Source organism: Lynx rufus, unplaced genomic scaffold, assembly GCF_022079265.1.
Source record: "Lynx rufus isolate CCGP_SWC_20201006 ecotype Redwood Valley unplaced genomic scaffold, mLynRuf1.p SCAF_15, whole genome shotgun sequence".
Taxonomy (NCBI): domain Eukaryota; kingdom Metazoa; phylum Chordata; class Mammalia; order Carnivora; family Felidae; genus Lynx; species Lynx rufus.
This window is the reverse complement of record NW_025814829.1, coordinates 54563080-54582135: the sequence shown is the minus strand read 5'-3', so window position 1 is coordinate 54582135 and position 19056 is coordinate 54563080. Positions and strand designations below refer to the sequence as shown.

Sequence of the window (19056 nt, the reverse complement as noted above, 5' to 3'; positions counted from 1 at the left end):
ACGTGACCTTGTTTACAGAAACAGACCTCAGGTTGCGGTAGGCCCACGGGCCATAGTGAGCTGCAGATTACAGTTGCTGAAAGCAAGTGGTTTTAGCAGACAAGCGATCTAGGCTAGGAGGAGGAGGCCTGAGCCAAGGAATATCCACCACTAGTTGGAGAGCTCAAGCACGGCCTCCCAGCCCAAGAATCCATGTCGAGATGAAGTACATTTGGCTGTTGAGGTGCTAGTAGTAAAACTCACAAAAATAATCTCTAAATGCTAACCCTGTTGGGGGTTTTGTTTGGAGTTTCCTGTTTGATTTGGATTCTGTTTTCACTTGGGCCATGGGAGCAACTTTGTCTCAGATGTGTGTGCTGACATTCAGCCTTGGGTGCTTCCCTTCAACCTTCCAAGGATATCCTAGAATTCTCAGGTCACAGAAAACGTTCGGGCCGCATCCTACCTTCCACTAATGCACAGCTCTGTACTGTCTTGACCTCTAAAACTCAATAAGGTCACTCTGGGAGTGAGTTAATCAGCTTAACTGAACCCTTGGCCTTTGGTCACTTACATACACCTTTTGGCAGGGAGGATTCAGCACTGCCACGGCCTTTCCTAGAAATTAGGAAGCATTATTGCTCAAGCTCTTATTGTAGAACCCCTGGACACTTCTAGGAAAGGTTGACAGAAGGGGCCAGTTATTCTTTAGCTGCCTACATACTACCCTGGTCTGTGTAGCCCCTGTTCTGATATCAACAAAGGCCAGGCCCGGGGGGTGCTACTTAAGAAGAAAGTGCTTCTGGGGCGCCTGGGTGACTCAGTCGGTTAAATGTCCAACTTCGGCTCAGGTCATGATCTTGAGGTTTGTGAGTTCGAGCCCAGCGTCGGGCTCTGTGCTGACAGCTCGGAGCCTGAAGCCTGCTTCAGATTCTGTGTGTCTCCATCTCTCGGCCCCTCCCCTGTCTCTCTGCCTCTCAATAATAAATAAACGTTAAAATTTTTTTTTAAAAGTCAAAATAAAAAAAAAAAAGAAGAAAGTGCTTTTGCTACCTCTCTCTCTCCACAGCCTACTTTGACCAACCCCGCTGCTTAGCATATCAACATTTATGGTCCTGGCACCCCTTGCAGATTTATAACTTTGTCAGGCCGCAAGGATGGTTAATAAAACCAACAAGATTTATTTACGAGTTTCTTCTGAGACAAGCCAAACACAAGATGTGAGGGTAAGATGAAAGATGTTCGATGCAAACAACGAAAGGCAAATTGTATGCATTTCTCTGAGTAGCAAAGTGATCCAAGGCAAAGCTGGACTCTGGAGTGCTAAATTCAGGACCTGGTGGGGCCACCGACATGTGTGTGCAAGTGTGTGTGAAACAGTGAACTGAAGAAAGAGCCATGCCTGTTCTCTCCTGAGGAACCCCACACACTTAAGGGCCACTGTAGTATCGGCCATGAGCAAAAACTGACTGACAGCCTTTAGTGTGCCCTTGAAGTGAAGAGGATACAGCCTAACAGTGGCTGCAGCAAATACCTCTTGCCTACTTACCTGTCCTGACACTGAGATTCCAGATCCTTGACAACCTTCCTGTTGCTATGTGTGAAGGAGTATAAAGATATGAGATGGAGGAAAGGAAAGAGAGGAGTTTGGGCTGATCCCAGTCACCTAGCTATCATCAGCCTCTTTTCTTGGTCTTGAAAATGGGAGATTTGCTTTTCTTCTTAGGTTCTTATGAGGCATAACTTCTAAGGGTGATTGCCAGATGTTTTGAAAATGTTTCCAAGTGTTCAAAGAATGCATGTTGTTAGTCATCACATCGAATACTGTGACTGTAAGGGGTTTTGCCCCAAATTGATCAGAACATGTTTTAGTTCTGTTCTCCCTGACAACAGCTAGGACCTGTTGAGTGAAAGCATGCATTTTTTAGCCTATCAGAGATGCATGTGAAGCTGTTCCTGGAACTAGGTATGGAGGACCAGGGGTGACTCTGTAAATCTTTCCTGGCCGGGACTTACAAACTTTTGGTTGTGTTTACTCAGAATGTTAATAATTTTGGAAGTTATTAAAATGGAACCAACATACTTTCTTTTTAAGAGACTATTGAGATCACAAATCATTCTGCAAATATAATAAGCTGTGTAAGTTGAATGAGTCCAATACTCAATTGCTTGCCATGAGTCTGCTAGAAGCATGGCCATTTTAATATGACAATTCGTGTTGGAACTAAGGAGGCATGAGGAAAGTCCTTTAAAAATTCGGCCTCATAATTTCAGTAATTGCATTGCACAAAATGTTTTTACAAAAAAAGAAAATCTTTCCCTTTTTCCCCGGTCTGCTCTAAATGTTTTTACTTCCCTTGCCTCTTGTCATTACATTTATCTACCTCTGCACTCTTGTCAGTGTCACTGCCTGGAAGAATGTTCTTTGGAATTTAAGCCACCCATTTACCTGTTACTTCCTGGGCATCTCCTGCTCCCTCTCCAGGAGGAACTGATGCTCTTTCCTTGTGCCCCTACCCCCTGGGGGCACTGGTGCCAATGGAAATCACCCAAAGCATTTTTTTTTAAAATACAGATCTCAAACTCCACCTCAACTCTACTGATTCAGAATGTTTTGGGGTGGAGGTGAGGAATCTACATTCTAAAGCATCCCAGTGATTCAGATGTTCTCCGTCCCAGGATCACCACCATGGAAACCTATGCCATTGTGTCTCTAAAACTATAGCACCGTCAACTGCATGCCTTTCTCTAACTTCTAAATTGCAAGCTCAGGGGCGCCTGGGTGGCGCAGTCGGTTAAGCGTCCGACTTCAGCTCGGTCACGATCTCGCGGGCCGTGAGTTCGAGCCCCGCGTCGGGCTCTGGGCTGATGGCTCGGAGCCTGGAGCCTGTTTCCGATTCTGTGTCTCCCTCTCTCTCTCTGCCCCTCCCCCGTTCATGCTCTGTCTCTCTCTGTCTCAAAAATAAATAAACGTTAAAAAAAATTAAAAAAAAATAAATTGCAAGCTCATTGAAGGCAATGAAATGCATGGCATTCATGGTTCCTTCAGCATATATTTATTGAGTACCTATAATGTACTAGGCATTGTTCTGAATGCAAGACATATAATAATGGAAAATAGGCGGTCCTTCCTTCTTGGACCTTAAATCGAGTTGGAAAAGTCAGACAATGCAAAAATCAGTAAGATTATTCAATTCTATAGGATGCTAAGTGCCATGGAGAAAATCAAGGCAGGGATGAAGGAGACAATGAATGCCAGGGTTATGGTGAAGTTACCTATTAAGGCCTCACTGGGGAGGCGATAATTGAGCAAAGACTTGAAGACTGTAGGAGAAGGCCATGCAGATATCTGGGAGAAAGGAAAACATAAGGCTTTAGAGCAGAAAAATGCCACATATGTTCTGGAAACAGAGTGAGTGTTGCTGGAGCAGAATGAGCAAGGGGGACAGTGTAGGTGACGAGGCCCGTGAGGTAACGATGGGGACAGCAGATCTTGTCAGGGCTCATCTGACCCTGGAGGAATTTTAGCTTTGTCTCTGTGGGAGGTGCTGGAATTCACAAGGCTTATTGAAGTTTATTCCAGAATAAATACTCAACAAAACTTGATGAATGAAGGAATTCTCTGCTAGACGATTTGCAAAAGACTCTTGTGGCTTACACTTAGACTAATAATAATGACATAAAGAAATATTTTAGCACAGATATTTTAACACCACTATTTTTAACAATGAGATAGGTATACTCACCTAGAGCTAGCATGCCCGGAGCCAGGATTCAAATACTTCACATACTGGCCATGTGATCTTGATAAGTTGTGAAGCCTCTCAATGCCTCAGTTTCCTCATCTATAAAATGGGAGAAATAATAATAGCTATTTCGTAGAATGTTGATGATTAAATGTGCTTATGCATGAAAGGAAAATGTAAGAGCAATGTGTTTTTTTTAATGTTTATTTATTTTTGAGGGAGAGGCAGAGAGAGCCCACAAGAGCAGAGGAGGGGTAGAGAGCAAAGGAGACAGGAACCGAAGTGGGCTGTCCTCTGTGCTGACAGTGGAAAGCACAATGCGGGGCTCCAACTCACGAACCCTGAGATCATGACCTGAGCCACCTAGGCGCCCGAAGAGTGATAGGTTTTGAGCACCAAGAAATACCAACTATTATTGTTAGCAGAAATATATTTAAGACGTTGATAATACTTCAGAGAGTTAATATACTTACTATAAATTTTAGCCATGATGTTTATGCCTGTTATGTAATTAGTATACACTCTACAACTATGTAATTTTTATATACATATAACTACATGCCATTTTGTACATGTTAAAAGGGTGTGCGTGTTAAAGGGATGAGAGTCTCATGCAGTTCTACAAATGCTAAAATACCCAGGGAGGCAATGAATACATGTGAGTATGATGGTGAGGATGACAAATGCTAAAATACCCAGGGAGGCAATGAATACATGTGAGTATGATGGTGAGGATGACCTGTGTCGGGATATAAGAATCATCTCTACTGAGAGGTATTGCTGTCCCTTGAGGGTATTAATGTAAATATTACAATGGAAACTGAGACTTAAACTTCAGAGACATCAGTTTGCTCTCTACAAAACATGTTTCAAAGGAAGTTTTCTTCCAGCTCCCATCCCTGCATACTTGTGTCACCAGGCCCTAATATGCAGACGGAAGATACAATCTATTGCCTTGTCTAAGGCCGTTTTAATACAGCCTTCGTTTCTTAATTCACAACTGGGAAGTGGTTTCCACTATAAGAAACTAACTCATGACTCACTTGAATTAACTCGGATATCTTCGTGCAGATGTTAAATGTGATTTTTTTATTCATAGCAAATACTGGTTTTCCTAACCTGTGGCCATTCCTAAGTTCAGTACTCATTATTTACTTATTTATTTATTTAATATTAATTTTGGGGAGAGCACAAGCTGGAGAGGGGCAGAAAGATGGGGACACAGGATCCCAAGCAGGCTCCAGGCTCTGAACTGTCAGCACAGAGCCCGAAGGGGGCTTGAACTCACGATCTGGAGGCAGATGCCTGGCTCGAAATCCTGGGACATTCTTAGTCATTGTGTGACGTCGGGCAAATTACTCAATGTCTATGGGCCTCAATTGCCTTCACTACAAAGTAGGGCTAATATATGCCACCTCCAATCCACTGTTGTTTTGAGAATCAAATGAGGTAGACGCGTGATGCGCCTAGGGTAGCACTGAGCAAGTACTAAGTGAACATGCAGTGACATTTCTTGACTATTACCGGCGCTCCAGCAAACTGGCTTGGGCTATTTTGGACAACGTTTGCTTTTTAATTCTTCTGTAGTTGTCCACCGTGTGTTCGTGTTCCAACTGTACTGGCACTGTCTCGCCCCCGTCTTGCCTGCGGGGCAGTATTTAGGACAGCGTCCTTGCACTCTCCCCTCCAGCGGCCCCACCTGACTGCAGCCCTTCTTCATGAAACCACGAAGGCCGGCTGCCCGCCAGCACCCGCCACAGACGCCCCCTCTAACTCTTCTCTCGTTGCAGGATGTTCTGGAAGCTCTCCCTGTCCTTGTGCCTGGTGGCCGTGCTGGTGAAGGTGGCGGAGGCCCGGAAGAACCGGCCGGCGGGCGCCATCCCCTCGCCCTACAAGGACGGCAGCAGCAACCACTCGGAGAGATGGCAGCACCAGATCAAGGAGGTGTTGGCCTCCAGCCAGGAGGCCCTGGTGGTCACCGAGCGCAAGTACCTCAAGAGTGACTGGTGCAAGACGCAGCCGCTGCGGCAGACGGTGAGCGAGGAGGGCTGCCGCAGCCGCACGATCCTCAACCGCTTCTGCTACGGCCAGTGCAACTCCTTCTACATCCCGCGCCACGTCCGCAAGGAGGAGGAGTCCTTCCAGTCGTGCGCCTTCTGCAAGCCCCAGCGCGTCACCTCGGTCCTGGTGGAGCTCGAATGTCCCGGGCTGGACCCTCCCTTCCGACTCAAAAAGATCCAGAAGGTGAAGCAGTGTCGGTGCATGTCGGTGAACCTGAGCGACTCGGACAAGCAGTGAGCACCTGCGGCGGGACGCAGCTCGCCCCGCGCGCCAGTTGGCTGGGCCGCCGCCGCCTGCGTCCCCGTCCTCTGAGCCCACGCACGCGCTGCCCGGCGGCCCCTTCCGCAGCAAGCACGTTTCCTGGGGCCCACGGCGCCCTTGTCACACGCGCGGGCCACAAGCGGAGCTTCGCTGCGATGTGTTCCTGACCGACCGCGGGCCTCTCCTATGCGTCCCCAACGGGCTGCGTTTCAGGCCCGAGGGGGCTGCCCTGCCAATCCGGCATTGATGTTTCCACCATGTGGAAAAGCGAGTCTTTCCCTGGCCTCACCCTACACTCCGGCTCCCCCTTCCCAGGAAGTGAAGGATGTGGCCCTCACGCCTCTCCCGCTGGGCCAGGGCCCTCCAGCTGAGAGGTTCCCTTGGGAAGGGAGGGCTGCCCTCGCGCTGCTGTCATGCGGTTCTGGACAATGTCCGGACACAGGGAGGTTCTTCTAAAAACCCAATACTGAGAAGACGACTTGAGCCACTGGGATCATGAAATGGCCTTCCCTGGGGACCTTGCTCAGCAGGCCACACTCTCCCCTACCCCCGGCCCCCACCACCTCTTCCTCACTTCCCCCACCCCCCCCATCTGTGGACTCGGATGAACCCTGATGTGCATGCTATTATTGCTGCAATTAGAATATTATTACACACAAAGGTCTCCATATTAACGCTGGTTTTGTAATTGACCTGTATTGTAAAGAGCTGTTAAAAAGCACTATAGACCTATCCATGTATTGTTTCACGTGTTTGGACTCTGGCTTTGCAGCACTATTCTGAGTCAGGCCCACAAGGTGTTTCACTCGGAAATGATGCCTAGTCAGCAGTTCATTGTCATGCACCTATTCTTAGATTGGGCAGGGAGACGCCAGGTGATTTTACATTGTGATTTGACAATGAATAATATTTGACTGAAGGTCCTAAAGCATTGCAGCACAATATAGGAAGTGGATCGGGATGGAAGGGTGTAGGGAGGGGACTCACTGGGAAGTCATTAAGGGGGAACTTAAAAGCCCTATGATATTTAATATGCATATGTGGTGTGAGAAGTTATACTATTTTACTGCCATGACACTAAACAAAAGATATTTCCTGGTAAAAGAAATATTTAAAAGTATAAGCAGTCAATTCACTTTGTGGTGTAGGAGGAAATAAAAAATAAAATATATAGAACGGAAAGCTAGTTAAACTATCCTACAGAAGCTTCCTTTTCAAAGAATGGAATTTTTGAGAAAACAAAAAGATGACCAACTCATTTTTCATTTTTATGAATCATTGAGGTTTTCATGTTGTGAACTCTTGGCATAAGAAAGTTGACATAATTTATCATCCTGAAAACTTATACTTACGTTGAGTCCCTCTGCTAGATTGCCCCGCAAAGATTTCCCTGTGAGTAACGTTTATGGAATCTGTAAATGTGAATTAGATGCCATTGGCGGGAAGCAGCACACTTTGAAGACCTTTCATTGGTAATTCCCCCGAGCACTCAGTCTCAAGTGCTGTTGCCAAAGGCACTCAGAAAAACCCATTTCCAGGTTTGTGAGACCCTCTACAAGCTGCTCGGAGAGCTGAGGCTTCCTGACCTTTGACCGCGATGGGGGATCTGGAGGTGTTCACCCGGAGAGCAAGGTTGTGGCATGACGGTGAATCCATCTCCTGCCTCTACGCTGCGGGTTTCGTTTCTATCACTTCTGTAACTCCATGAGACCTGAGCAGAATGTGCTGTTGCACAAGAGGGCATTGGTTTTAGAAATGGTTATACACAGCCCTAAATCAGGAGGCAGAACTCAACAGAAATCCTTGAAGGCTGGAACCTTGGGATAGAGAGAAAGAGTGGAGAGTGTGTCCAGCTTTAGAATTTATTTTTCCATTTAATGGAAAACCTCAAGCCAGACTCCGTGCAGGACCCACAGCAGAAACGCTGTGAAGGAAGGAAGTCCACATGACTGTACCTGAGGTCAATGGAGTAGAGTAGGGTAGGGGTGGGTGGGAGTCTCTGGCTGACCACAGAGCCAACCCTGTCATTTTATTAACACAGAACCCAAGTAGATAGGGGAAGGATTAAGCTATGAACTCACGGAATACAAACATGAGCACACACTCTTTGAACCCAACTGTGGGAGTAGCAATGGAAGCAATATGATATGCTGCAGTGTGAAGCTCCTTCTGGGGGTATGTACAAAGTTTACCTTACAATGGCTCAAATTGTATTTAATTGTTTTTTTTTTGTCTGTTTATAAATGAAGAAAAGCTATAAGTATAATGTAATTATTTTATAGGTGTACTATTAAATTATAGAACAAATAAAGATACTCTAGGATTATATGTGATCCTGGTGTGATGTGCCATAAAAAATGGGATTCAGAACTTGTTTCAGTGGGCAATGAAGGAGCACCGTGTTCAGAGTGCTTTTGTCCAGTCATGGTGAATTCAATCCTTAGTCTACATCATGCAACCAATCCCTTTGGGGCCTGGCACCATCAAAGAGAATCAGAATCAGGCATTCAAGGATCAGAGGTGAAGGGGATGGCTCTCAGTCCTGGTCTTGGGGAGTTTCCAAGCCTCTTACAGATTGGTCAGCAGCTGAAGACAGAATTCTTGAGCTCTTCTTATTGTGTTCTTTGAATAAGAAATACAGAAGTTCATCTTCCTTGTAGTGACCAGGGTACTGCATTTGTCTCTTCAACAAGCCAGAATTTGTCCTGAGTTTTGTCCGTTTTCACAATCACCTTTCAAACATTTCAACATTTCTTGATATCACAGTGTTTCTGTTTTTCAACTAATTGACTTATATGACATTCACGTAACTCAATTACCAATAAAAAATAAACACTATAATAAAATTGCATATGGTTGATTTACTCTATGGATTTCAAAGGAATGAAGTTTAACTTAATAAATAATTTATCTTAGTTTATTAAATAGGGCAGAATATTCCACTTAAATGAGGATAAGATATTTCAATTCACTTGTTTCTGAAGTTGGCTGATAGATTTTTAAGTTATAAAGTCAATGAAAATGAATTTTTGCTATTGAGTGAACAACATAAGAATGTATGTATCCCTAGAAAGTTCCTTTGATGATTGATCTACACCACTGATGATTAGCTCTACATCATCGGTAACCAATAAGACAAAATCATAAATAATACAGTTAAAACTTGATTATCATTGGATTATCATTTGAATCCTTCTTTTTTTAATTAAAAAATGTTTATTTATTTTTGAGAGAGAGAAAGAGAGATATAGAGTGCAAGCGGGGAGGAGTAGAAAGGGAGACACAATCTAAAGCAGGCTCCAGGCTCTGAGCTGTCAGCACAGAGCCCAACGCAGGGCTTGAACTCATGAACTGCAAGATCATGACCTGAGCTGAAGTTGGATGCTTAACTGACTATGCTATCCAGGCACCCCACATTTAAATCCTTCTTGACCTCTACCCACCCTTGCCTCTTCCCCCAATCCCACTGCTGCTACTTCTCAGGCACAGCAGTCATTTACTATAAGGGAAAAGTGGGAAAACAAGTAGTTTCTGTTGTGGTGGTGGTGGTTGTACCTGTTGGCATTTCTGGGTTGTTGGTCTCTCTATTACTTAGTCTGGGATACATAAGGGAGGAGGGCGGAAGCAAGGGAAATCCCTGTAATGTCATTCCTTAGATCCCAAGTTTCCTCCTTGATCTGCCTTTTTTTCTCCACCTCTTAGAGCCTTATTATATTGGATATATCTATCAAATATATATATATATATATATATACACATACATGTATATATATGTGTGTGTATATATATATATTTTCCAGAGTCTATAGTGGGAGAAGTAGGCAGATTGTGTCTACTCCATGTTGTCTGGAGTCAGAAATCCTATAAATCTTTGTAGATGTACTACCTATTCTCTAAGGTTTATGGTGTGTAAACCTTATAATTTGGTGTATATATTATGTATAAACAAAGGCCTCCAACATACTTGCCTTATATCTCTCATCTGTTACTATTACATGATGTCAATCATACGGTGAATAAATATGACATTTTACAGAATGTCCATAAAATCCAGGCTACTTCAGATTACATCTTGGTAAAGGATGTAAGAACTTGCATAGACTTGGGGCACCTGGGCGGTTCAGTCAGTTAAGTGTCCGACTTCAATTCAGGTGATGATCTCGTGGTTCATAAATTCAAGTCCCGCGTGGGGCACTGTGCTGACAGCTCAGAGCCTGGAGCCTGCTTCAGATTCTGTGTCTCCTTCTCTCTTGGCCCCTCCCCTGCTCACCCTCTGTCTCTCTCTCTCAAAAATAAATAAACATTTAAAAAAAAAGAAACAAAGAACTTGCATAGACTTGAGGGCAAGACCATAAACATAAACCACCGTTCATCCCATGGGAACACCAATGAAATCCACTTCTCTTTCCTGATAGTTACAGCTAAAAATATATTTCCTATATCAAGTGATGAGTGGTGTTTTAACCTGCTCTAGCAAAACAAAAACAAGCAAACAAAAAAACACATTGAGCAAAGTAACTACAACTGGGGCTACTGTCCTATCACCTGCCGTGTTCTGTTTAATTTTTGCAGGAAATGGTCTGATGAAATACATGGGGATATGATAGGAGTTACCATGATATTCAAGTCTTTGAAAGTTTCATTAATTTACTCCATTCCCTTTGGGATTCAGCATTGTTTTTCATTTACTCTTTTTGCTGAGGTAGGAAGCTTTAGAATCACTACTTGCCCCTCCCTACTACATTCGTGCTTACTCAAGAAGTCAAGGAATTAATGTGAAGGTTCTTCAAACTACCATGGGTGTCCCTATCAATTAGGCATTTGGAGATTAGGGGAAGGACCAATAGACGAGTGGGCCCTCTGAGAACCAGACCTTGGCTAGGACTCTGATGGCCCTTATATATCCCTCACTTTAATATGGAGCCATGTTGGCTTACTGGGTCTCCAAGTATTTGTGTAAATTCAGAACCAGTGTTCAATAATCTTCAAAAGTTCTGAGTATTCCTCTTTATCACCATAGCACATTTACCTTAGTAAGTAGTTCTAAATTCCCTGGTTAAGTACTAGGGGAATAACAAATGAATATATATGCCTTGGTATTGAAGAGTCCTTACTTCTAAAGACTCAGCCCCTCCTTCAGCCAATGGGTTCCGTTCTGATCTGGAAACTGAGCAAGGAATTGTGATTTTTACTGAGATACTGCCCTGTCTCTGATAATCCATCATTGATTTTTTTTGGCTGTATAAATTAAATAATATCCTTGTTGGTAGCCCATCTATATCATATCCAGGAACACCATGTTCTTTTTTTTTTTTTTTTTAATTTTTTTTTTCAACGTTTATTTATTTTTGGGACAGAGAGAGAGACAGAGCATGAACGGGGGAGGGCCAGAGAGAGAGGGAGACACAGAATGGGAAACAGGCTCCAGGCTCTGAGCCATCAGCCCAGAGCCCGACGCGGGGCTCGAACTCGCGGACCGCGAGATCGTGACCTGGCTGAAGTCGGACGCTTAACCGACTGCGCCACCCAGGCGCCCCCAGGAACACCATGTTCTATTATCCAACTCCAAGCTGAGATTTTCTGGATATCACTCCAATCCCATCAGTCTTTGCAATAATTTTGCCCACAATACTCCTGAAAGTTAAGCACTGGCATCTGGCTTATATTATTTTGAGATCTTGCTCAAAATAATATAAGATCCATCAGGGAGCCTAGTTTTATAGCATCTCTTCCTACCACTAGCTCTGGGCTACAGACAACAGGCATGGCTGAGCTTCTCAATGCTGCTGCTCTTCCTGACACAAACACAGGCAACATTGCTTTGGTGAATGTAGGCTCTCCTGGGACCTTCACTGGCTGTTGGTTTTTTTTTAGCTTCACACAGCAGACACATAGCGAAGCATGCCCACTTCTCTAAGCCTATGAATACTTTCCTCCACCATGCACCATGGAAGCTCTTGCAATTTTATTTCATTGAATATGGATCAGTTTTTGTGATACCCTGAGAATCAGGCTAGTTAGTACCTTATCATCATTCCTGGGGTGTTTGCCACAATGTTAAATCCTTAATCATGGGAGAGTGTTCCCATGGTTATGTGCAGCTTAATGTTCTGCTCTCCGTCCCTGATCCGGTACCCTCAGGACATGATCCCACACTTACTTTCCTGGTTCCTGCAGTGACTTCACTCTCATCCCTTACCTGACCCAGCACATCTTGAGTAGGGGTGGGTGCCTAACAAGAGGCCGATCAGGTTCAAGGGAATCGGGGAATCTGAGATTCTTGACCACATTTACCAAGGTATTCCCATCCCAATTTCAGGGGTTAGTCCTTCCTTATTAGGCCTAACCTCGGCACAGAAGACTTGCTGGAGCTAAGAATCCAAACTTTTCTAAAGCAGCACCATTTGTACAATTGAGTCTGCCTGACTGTAGGAGACTAATTAAACTCTGTCAGACCATATTGCTTTTGTATTCTGAATGAATTGGTCATAAATCACCCTGAGTCTTCAACAAATCAATGCCAGTTGGAAGTTGTTCCCCAATTCCAAAGTCCTTAAAGTCACACTGTACCTTATAATTCTTTTTTTTTATGTTTATTTCTTTCGAAAGAGAGAGACAGAGAGAGCAGGGGAGAGACAGAGAGAGATGGAGACAGAGAATCCCAAGCAGGCTCCATGATGTCAGTGCAGAGCTCCACATGGGGCTCAAACTCACGAACCCTGAGATCATGACTTGAGCCAAAATCAAAAGTCAGGCATTTAACCGACTGAGGCACCCAAGTGTCCCATGTACCTTATAATTCTTAAGCACCAAAAGTATTGCACTGTCTAGGAGTCCCCACACCAACGTCCCACCTCAGTTTATGCCTGGGAAAAATACTAACAGTTCATGCTACAGCATGCCAGGGCCCTGTCAACTGACTGGCAAGTGATCCATCTCCAAATCCTGTGTTAGAGTACACTTCCTGGGACCACTCCTGGAACTATCTTAGATTGGTTTCCCAAACTCTGAGACCAAGTGTTTTGTGCAGAAGATTTATTGGGGAGTGGTCTCAGAACATAGACCTGTAAGGAAGTGAGGAAATAGGGTTGTGCAGCAGGAAGATCAAACTGGTTGCAGCTGAGGTCTCATCTGATCCTATGTGGAGTTCTGGTGCTGTGATAGTGATTAGAGTTGTCCCAAATGGGAGCACGGAGGACAGCGGTTTGGATCCCACATTAGCCAGTCACTGGCTTCAGGCATCCCCTGGAGGAAGCATGCATTCTCTTTCATTAAGGTCCCCTCTTGTCGAAGGATCCAGCTTTGAGCCATCAGCAGCTGATGTTCATTGGGGTCAGGGGGTGAGGTGAGATGGGATGGGTACCTCATACTCTCATACTCTGAAGAGAGCATCTGAGTAGATACCATAATATCCACCTTAGCATGTGTGTGTGTTAGGGGAGAGAGGACAGAGTATGGGAGGAGGGGGGAGACAGTAAAGAATGTGGGTGACCTTGAAAGGGAGGCAAAGGAGGTTCCACTTGATTGGATAGGAAATAGAAAATTGCTGACAAATTTGATTGAGGATCATTCCAGTCACAGTATGCAAGATGACTGGAGGGAACAGAATCCATATCCAGACAGGCCAACTCAGTAGCTTTTATAAGACGTTAGACTGAAGATTAGGGCCAGACAAAGTAATAGAACTGAATCTGAAAGAGAAAAGTACATGAAATATTTGCAGAGTTTGGTGACTGAGGAGGCGTCTGTTAGTGTAAAAGATGGGGAACCCCACACAAGTGAGGTGATGATGAGGGTTTGTAGAGATGTTAGGTCTGCAGTGATAGTGAAATATTCTATTTTTAATTTTTTTTAACGTTTATTTATTTTTGAGACAGAGAGAGACAGAGCATGAACGGGGGAGGGGCAGAGAGAGAGGGAGACACAGAATCGGAAGCAGGCTCCAGGCTCTGAGCCGTCAGCCCAGAGCCCGACGCGGGGCTCGAACTCACGGACCGCGAGATCGTGACCTGAGCCGAAGTCGGCCGCTTAACCGACTGAGCCACCCAGGCGCCCCTGATAGTGAAATATTCTAAATAAATCTGTCCCATTTGAAGAAATAGGACTGGAATAGAGCAACAAGCTACACCTGGACAAAACTAGTAAAGAAGCGAAATCATTATTAAACCCATGAACACAGGTGAGACTTCCAAAAGAGAGTGAGAGAATAAGGAAAGAGAGAACAAAGTTACATTTGGAAATACAGATGACCCTTGAACACAACACAGGTTTGAACTGTGCAGGCCTACTTCTACACTTTCTTTTTTCAATAAATACAGAACAGTGCTATAAATGTATTTTTCTTTACTCCTGATTTACTTAATAACATTTTCTTCTCTCTAGCTTACTTTATTGTAAGAAAGCCAATTATAATACACATAACATAAAAAATATGCTTTGAGCCCCTTGGGAAGATGGCAGAGTAGGAGAACTCTAAGCTCACTTGTTCCACATTTACAACCAGATATTACTCACATCGAAAGAAAGAAAGAAAGAAAGAAAGAAAGAAAGAAAGAAAGAAAGAAAAAAGAAAGAAAGAAAGAAAGAAAGAAAGAAAGAAACCAGAGAGTGATCCAAAGACTGGCAAAAAAAACTCCACAACTAAATGTAGAGAAGCTGCATCTGAGAGTTTAGAAAGGACAGAAAGTGTGGTTGGGAGCTGCCCGCAGGAGGGAGGGCATGGTGGGTGCAGAGAGGGGAAAGCACCAGAGAGACCACACAGGAAAACAAATCTCTATAACGTCTGGCCTGGAAAACCAGAGGAGCTGAATGCCATGAGTTTGTATAACCAGTAGGACTTGGAGCCTGGAGCTTTAGAAGTCAGCTGACTCAGCACTGAGTGATCCTGGAGAGCCAGTGATAGCCCAGTCCCTGCCCTTAAAAAGACAACAACCCATGGAGAGGCAACAAAGAAGTGGCAGTTTGTACAACAGGAGGGAGATGTGTTTATACTGATTTTGGAGTGTGTTTGGGGACTTTTCTGGGAAAAAAAGTAGCTGGCAGATTCCATTTTCCTCCCCTGCCCCCTAGCATAAACACAAAGCCATCTGCAGGAAGTGGTGTTGCAAAACACTTGCTACCTAACAGCTAAAAGTGCACCCTAGGTGCACGATGAGGACTTGCCCATTCCAAGCCTGTTGGCCTCAGCCCTGGACTCGGTGTAAATTTTGTTAATGTTGTGTTGCACCCTACCCAGCTACCACCTCCACACACCATGCCTTTGCAAGCACCATGCTTTGGGGCATCTATGCTAGGACTAATGGCTCAGTGCAAATTTGTCCTGCCCAGGTACCCCACACACAGACACTGAGTGCCCCCAGCCATCACCACCACTGTCATGTGCCCACCAGGCAGTAGAGGATATGACCCAGGATTAGTAGCTCAGTGCAAATTTTCTAATACTTGATGGTTACCAGAGGGGAGGTTGGTGGGAAAGCTGGATAAAATTGGTGATGGGGATTAAGGATAGCACTTGTGATGAGCACCAGGTGTGGTATGGAAGTGCTGAATCACTATATTGTGCACCCGAAACTAATCTTACACTGTATGTTAACTAAATGAAATTTAAATAAAAACTTTAAGTTTTTTTTTCTAATATTGCTGCCTCACACCGTCTCAGTGCTGGTTGGCCTGGGTTTCAATAACATCATAGAGAGCAAGCACAGTCCACAATAGGCAGAGAGTCAGTGCAGATATCTGGATTGAAAGGAAAAAGCAACCCAGACAAAATAGCAGGATGTAAGCAACACACATTGGAGATTCCCCCGAAGGGTCAGGTCCTGGTGAACAGGGGACACTCTACCGCAGGGCACTACAGGGCTTCTTTAAAAAGCCCCTACTTTTAAGAGCAGAAGATGTACCTGACTTTCCTAACACAGAGAAACAGACACAGAGAGGTAGACAATGTGAGGAGACAAATATGTCCTAATTAAAAGAACAGGAAATATCACAGTAGAAGATCTAAAAAAACAGAAATAAGTAATATGTCTGATAGAGAATTTAAAGTAATTATTTTAAAGACACTTACTGGACTCAAGAAAAGGGTAGAGGACACCAGTGAGATCCTTGGCAAAGAGATTCAAAAAAACATATCAGAGATTTAAAAAAAAACTCAGTAAATGAAATTAAAAATATGATAGATAGAATAAATAGTAGGCTACAGGAATGTATCAGTGACCTGGAGAATAGAGTAAGAGTCAAGCTGAACAGGTGAGAAACAAACACTACATCATGAGAATAGATTTAGAGAGCTCAGTGACTCCATCAAGCATGATAACGTTCCCATTACAGGGATCTAAGAAAAAAAGGAAGAGAGAAAGGAGTGCAGAAAATGTAGCTGAGCAAATGATAGCTTCCCAAAACTAAGAAGGGAAACAAAATCCAGATTCAGGAGGCACAGAGAGCCCCCAACAAATTCAACCCAAGGAGGTCCACATCAAGACATATAGTAATTAAAATGGCAACAAAAAAAAATAGTGAAGGAAAGAAGTTTAAAGGTTGCAAGAGAAAAGAAGATGCTTATATACAAAGGAAACTCTGTAAGACTCTCAGCTGTGGCAGAGTGGATTAAAAAAACAAACAAGACCTATCTCTATGCTGCCTACAAGAAGCTCTTTTTAGATCTAAAGACACCTGCAGATTGAAAGTGATGAAATGGAGAAACATTTATCATGCAAATGGATATCAAAAGAAAGCCAGAATAGCAACATTTATACTAGACAACAGCCCAATAAAAACAAAGTCTATAAAAAAGACAAAGAGGGGCACTATATAGTCATAAATGGGACAATCCAACAAGAAGATGTAATAATTATAAATATATGTACCCAACATGAAAGCACCCAAATATAGAAAACAGTTAATAAAAAACATAAAGGAACTAATCAACAGTAATACAATAATCGTAGGGGACTTTAACAACCCATTTACATTGATAGATGATCTAAACAGAAAATCAACAAGGAAACAGTGGCTTTGAATGACACACTGGGCAGGTGAATTTAACAGATATATTCAGAACATTCAACCCTAAAACAGCAGAATATACATTCTTTTCAAGCGCACATGGAACATTCTCCAGAATAGATCACATATTAGGCCACAAAACAAGTCTCAACAACTCAAAAATATTGATGCATCTTTTTTTATTACAATTCTGTGAAACTAGAAATCAACCACAAGACAAAATATGGAAAGACCACAAAATACAGGGAGGTTAAATAACATGCTACTAAATAATGAATGGGTCAACCAAGAAATCAAAGAATAATCAAAAAGTACATGGAAATAAATAAAAATGAAAACACAATAGTCCAAAACCTTTGGGATGCTGCCAAAGTTGTAATAGGAAGGAAGTTTATTGCAACACAGGCCTACCTCAAATGCAAGAAAAATTTCAAATAAACAACCTAACTTTACACCTAAAGGAGCTAGAAAAATAATAACAAACAAAACCCAAAATCAGCAGAAGGAAAGAAATAATAAAGCTTAGAGCAGAAACAAATGATATAGAAATGAAAGGAAAAAAAAGGAAGAAGAGATCAATGAAACTAGGGGCTGGTTCTTTGAAAAGATCAAAAAAAATGATAAGCCTCTAGCCAAAATCATCATCAAAACGAGAGAGAAAAAGAGAGAGAGAACTGAAACAAAATCACAGATGAAATAGGAGAAATAACATCCAACACGCAGAAATACAAACAATTGTAAGAGAATATTATGAAAAGCCACATGACAACAAATTAGACAATCTAGAAGAAATGAATTCCTAGAAACATATAAACTACCAAAACTGAAACAGAAAGAAATAGAAAATTTGAACAGACCAATTACCAGGAAGGAGATTGATTCAGTAATCAACCAATTTTTTGTCACCAACAAACAGAAGTCCAGGACCAGATAGCTTCACAGGAAAATTCTACCAAAAATTTAAAGAAGAATTAATACCTTTTCTACCCAAACTACTCCAAAAAATAGGAAAAGAAAGAAAACATACAAATTCATTCTATGAGGCCAGTATCACCCTGATATCAAAACCAGTCAAAGACACTATAAAAAAAAGATAACTACAGGTCAATATCCCTAATGAACATACATGCAAACTCAACAAAATACAAGCAAACCAAATCCAACAAGACATTAATAAAACCATTCACCATGATCAAGTAGGGTTTATTCCTGGGATGTAAAGTTAATTTAATATTTACAAGTCAATCAATGTGATACATCACACAATAAGAGAAAGGATAAAACCATATGATCATTTCAATAAATACAGAAAAAGCATTTGACAAAGTACAACATCCACTCATGATAAAAGCCCTCAACAAAGAGGGTTTCAAAGGAACATACCTCAAATAATAAAGGTGACATATTGAAAACCCACAGCAAACATCATACTCAATGGGGGAAAACAGAGCTTTCTCCCTAAGATTAGGAACAAGATAAAGATGTCCACTCTCACTACTTTTATTCAACATAGTATTGGAAGTCCTTGGGGTGCCTGAATGGTTCAGTCGGTTCAACATTGAACTCTTGATTTTGTCTCAGGTTATGATCTCAGTTTGTGAGATTGAGCTCTGCATCCGGCTCTGCCCTGACAGCACAGGGCCTGCTTGGGTTTAACTCTACCTCTCTCTCTGCCTCTCTCTCTCTCTAAAAATAAATAAATAAACTTAAAAAAAAAAAGTTCTGGAATTCCTAGCCACAACAATCAAACAAGAAGAAGAAATAAAAGGCATCAAATTGGTGAGGAAGTAAAACTTACACTATTTGCAGGTGACATGATACTATATATAGAAAACTCTAAAAACTCCACCAAAAAAAAATGCTAGAACTGGGACGCCTGGGTGGCTCAGTTGGTTAAGCATCCAACTCTTGGTTTTGGCTCAGGTCATGATCTTATGATTCGTGAGTTTGAGCCCTGCATCAGGCTCTGAGCTGACAGTGCAGAGCTTGCTTGAGATTTTTTCTC

General features: G+C 42.9%; 1 protein-coding gene across 1 annotated transcript in view; it reads left to right on the top strand.

The window, feature by feature from the left end:
* Nucleotides 1-6023, top strand: part of GREM2 (gremlin 2, DAN family BMP antagonist) — a 102772-nt gene extending 96749 nt beyond the window's left edge. The window contains exon 2 of the mRNA XM_047076438.1: nucleotides 5516-6023. Within this exon, the coding sequence (XP_046932394.1) occupies nucleotides 5516-6023 (508 nt within the window). The remainder of the gene's footprint in view (nucleotides 1-5515) is intronic.
* Nucleotides 6024-19056: the final 13033 nt, after the last annotated feature.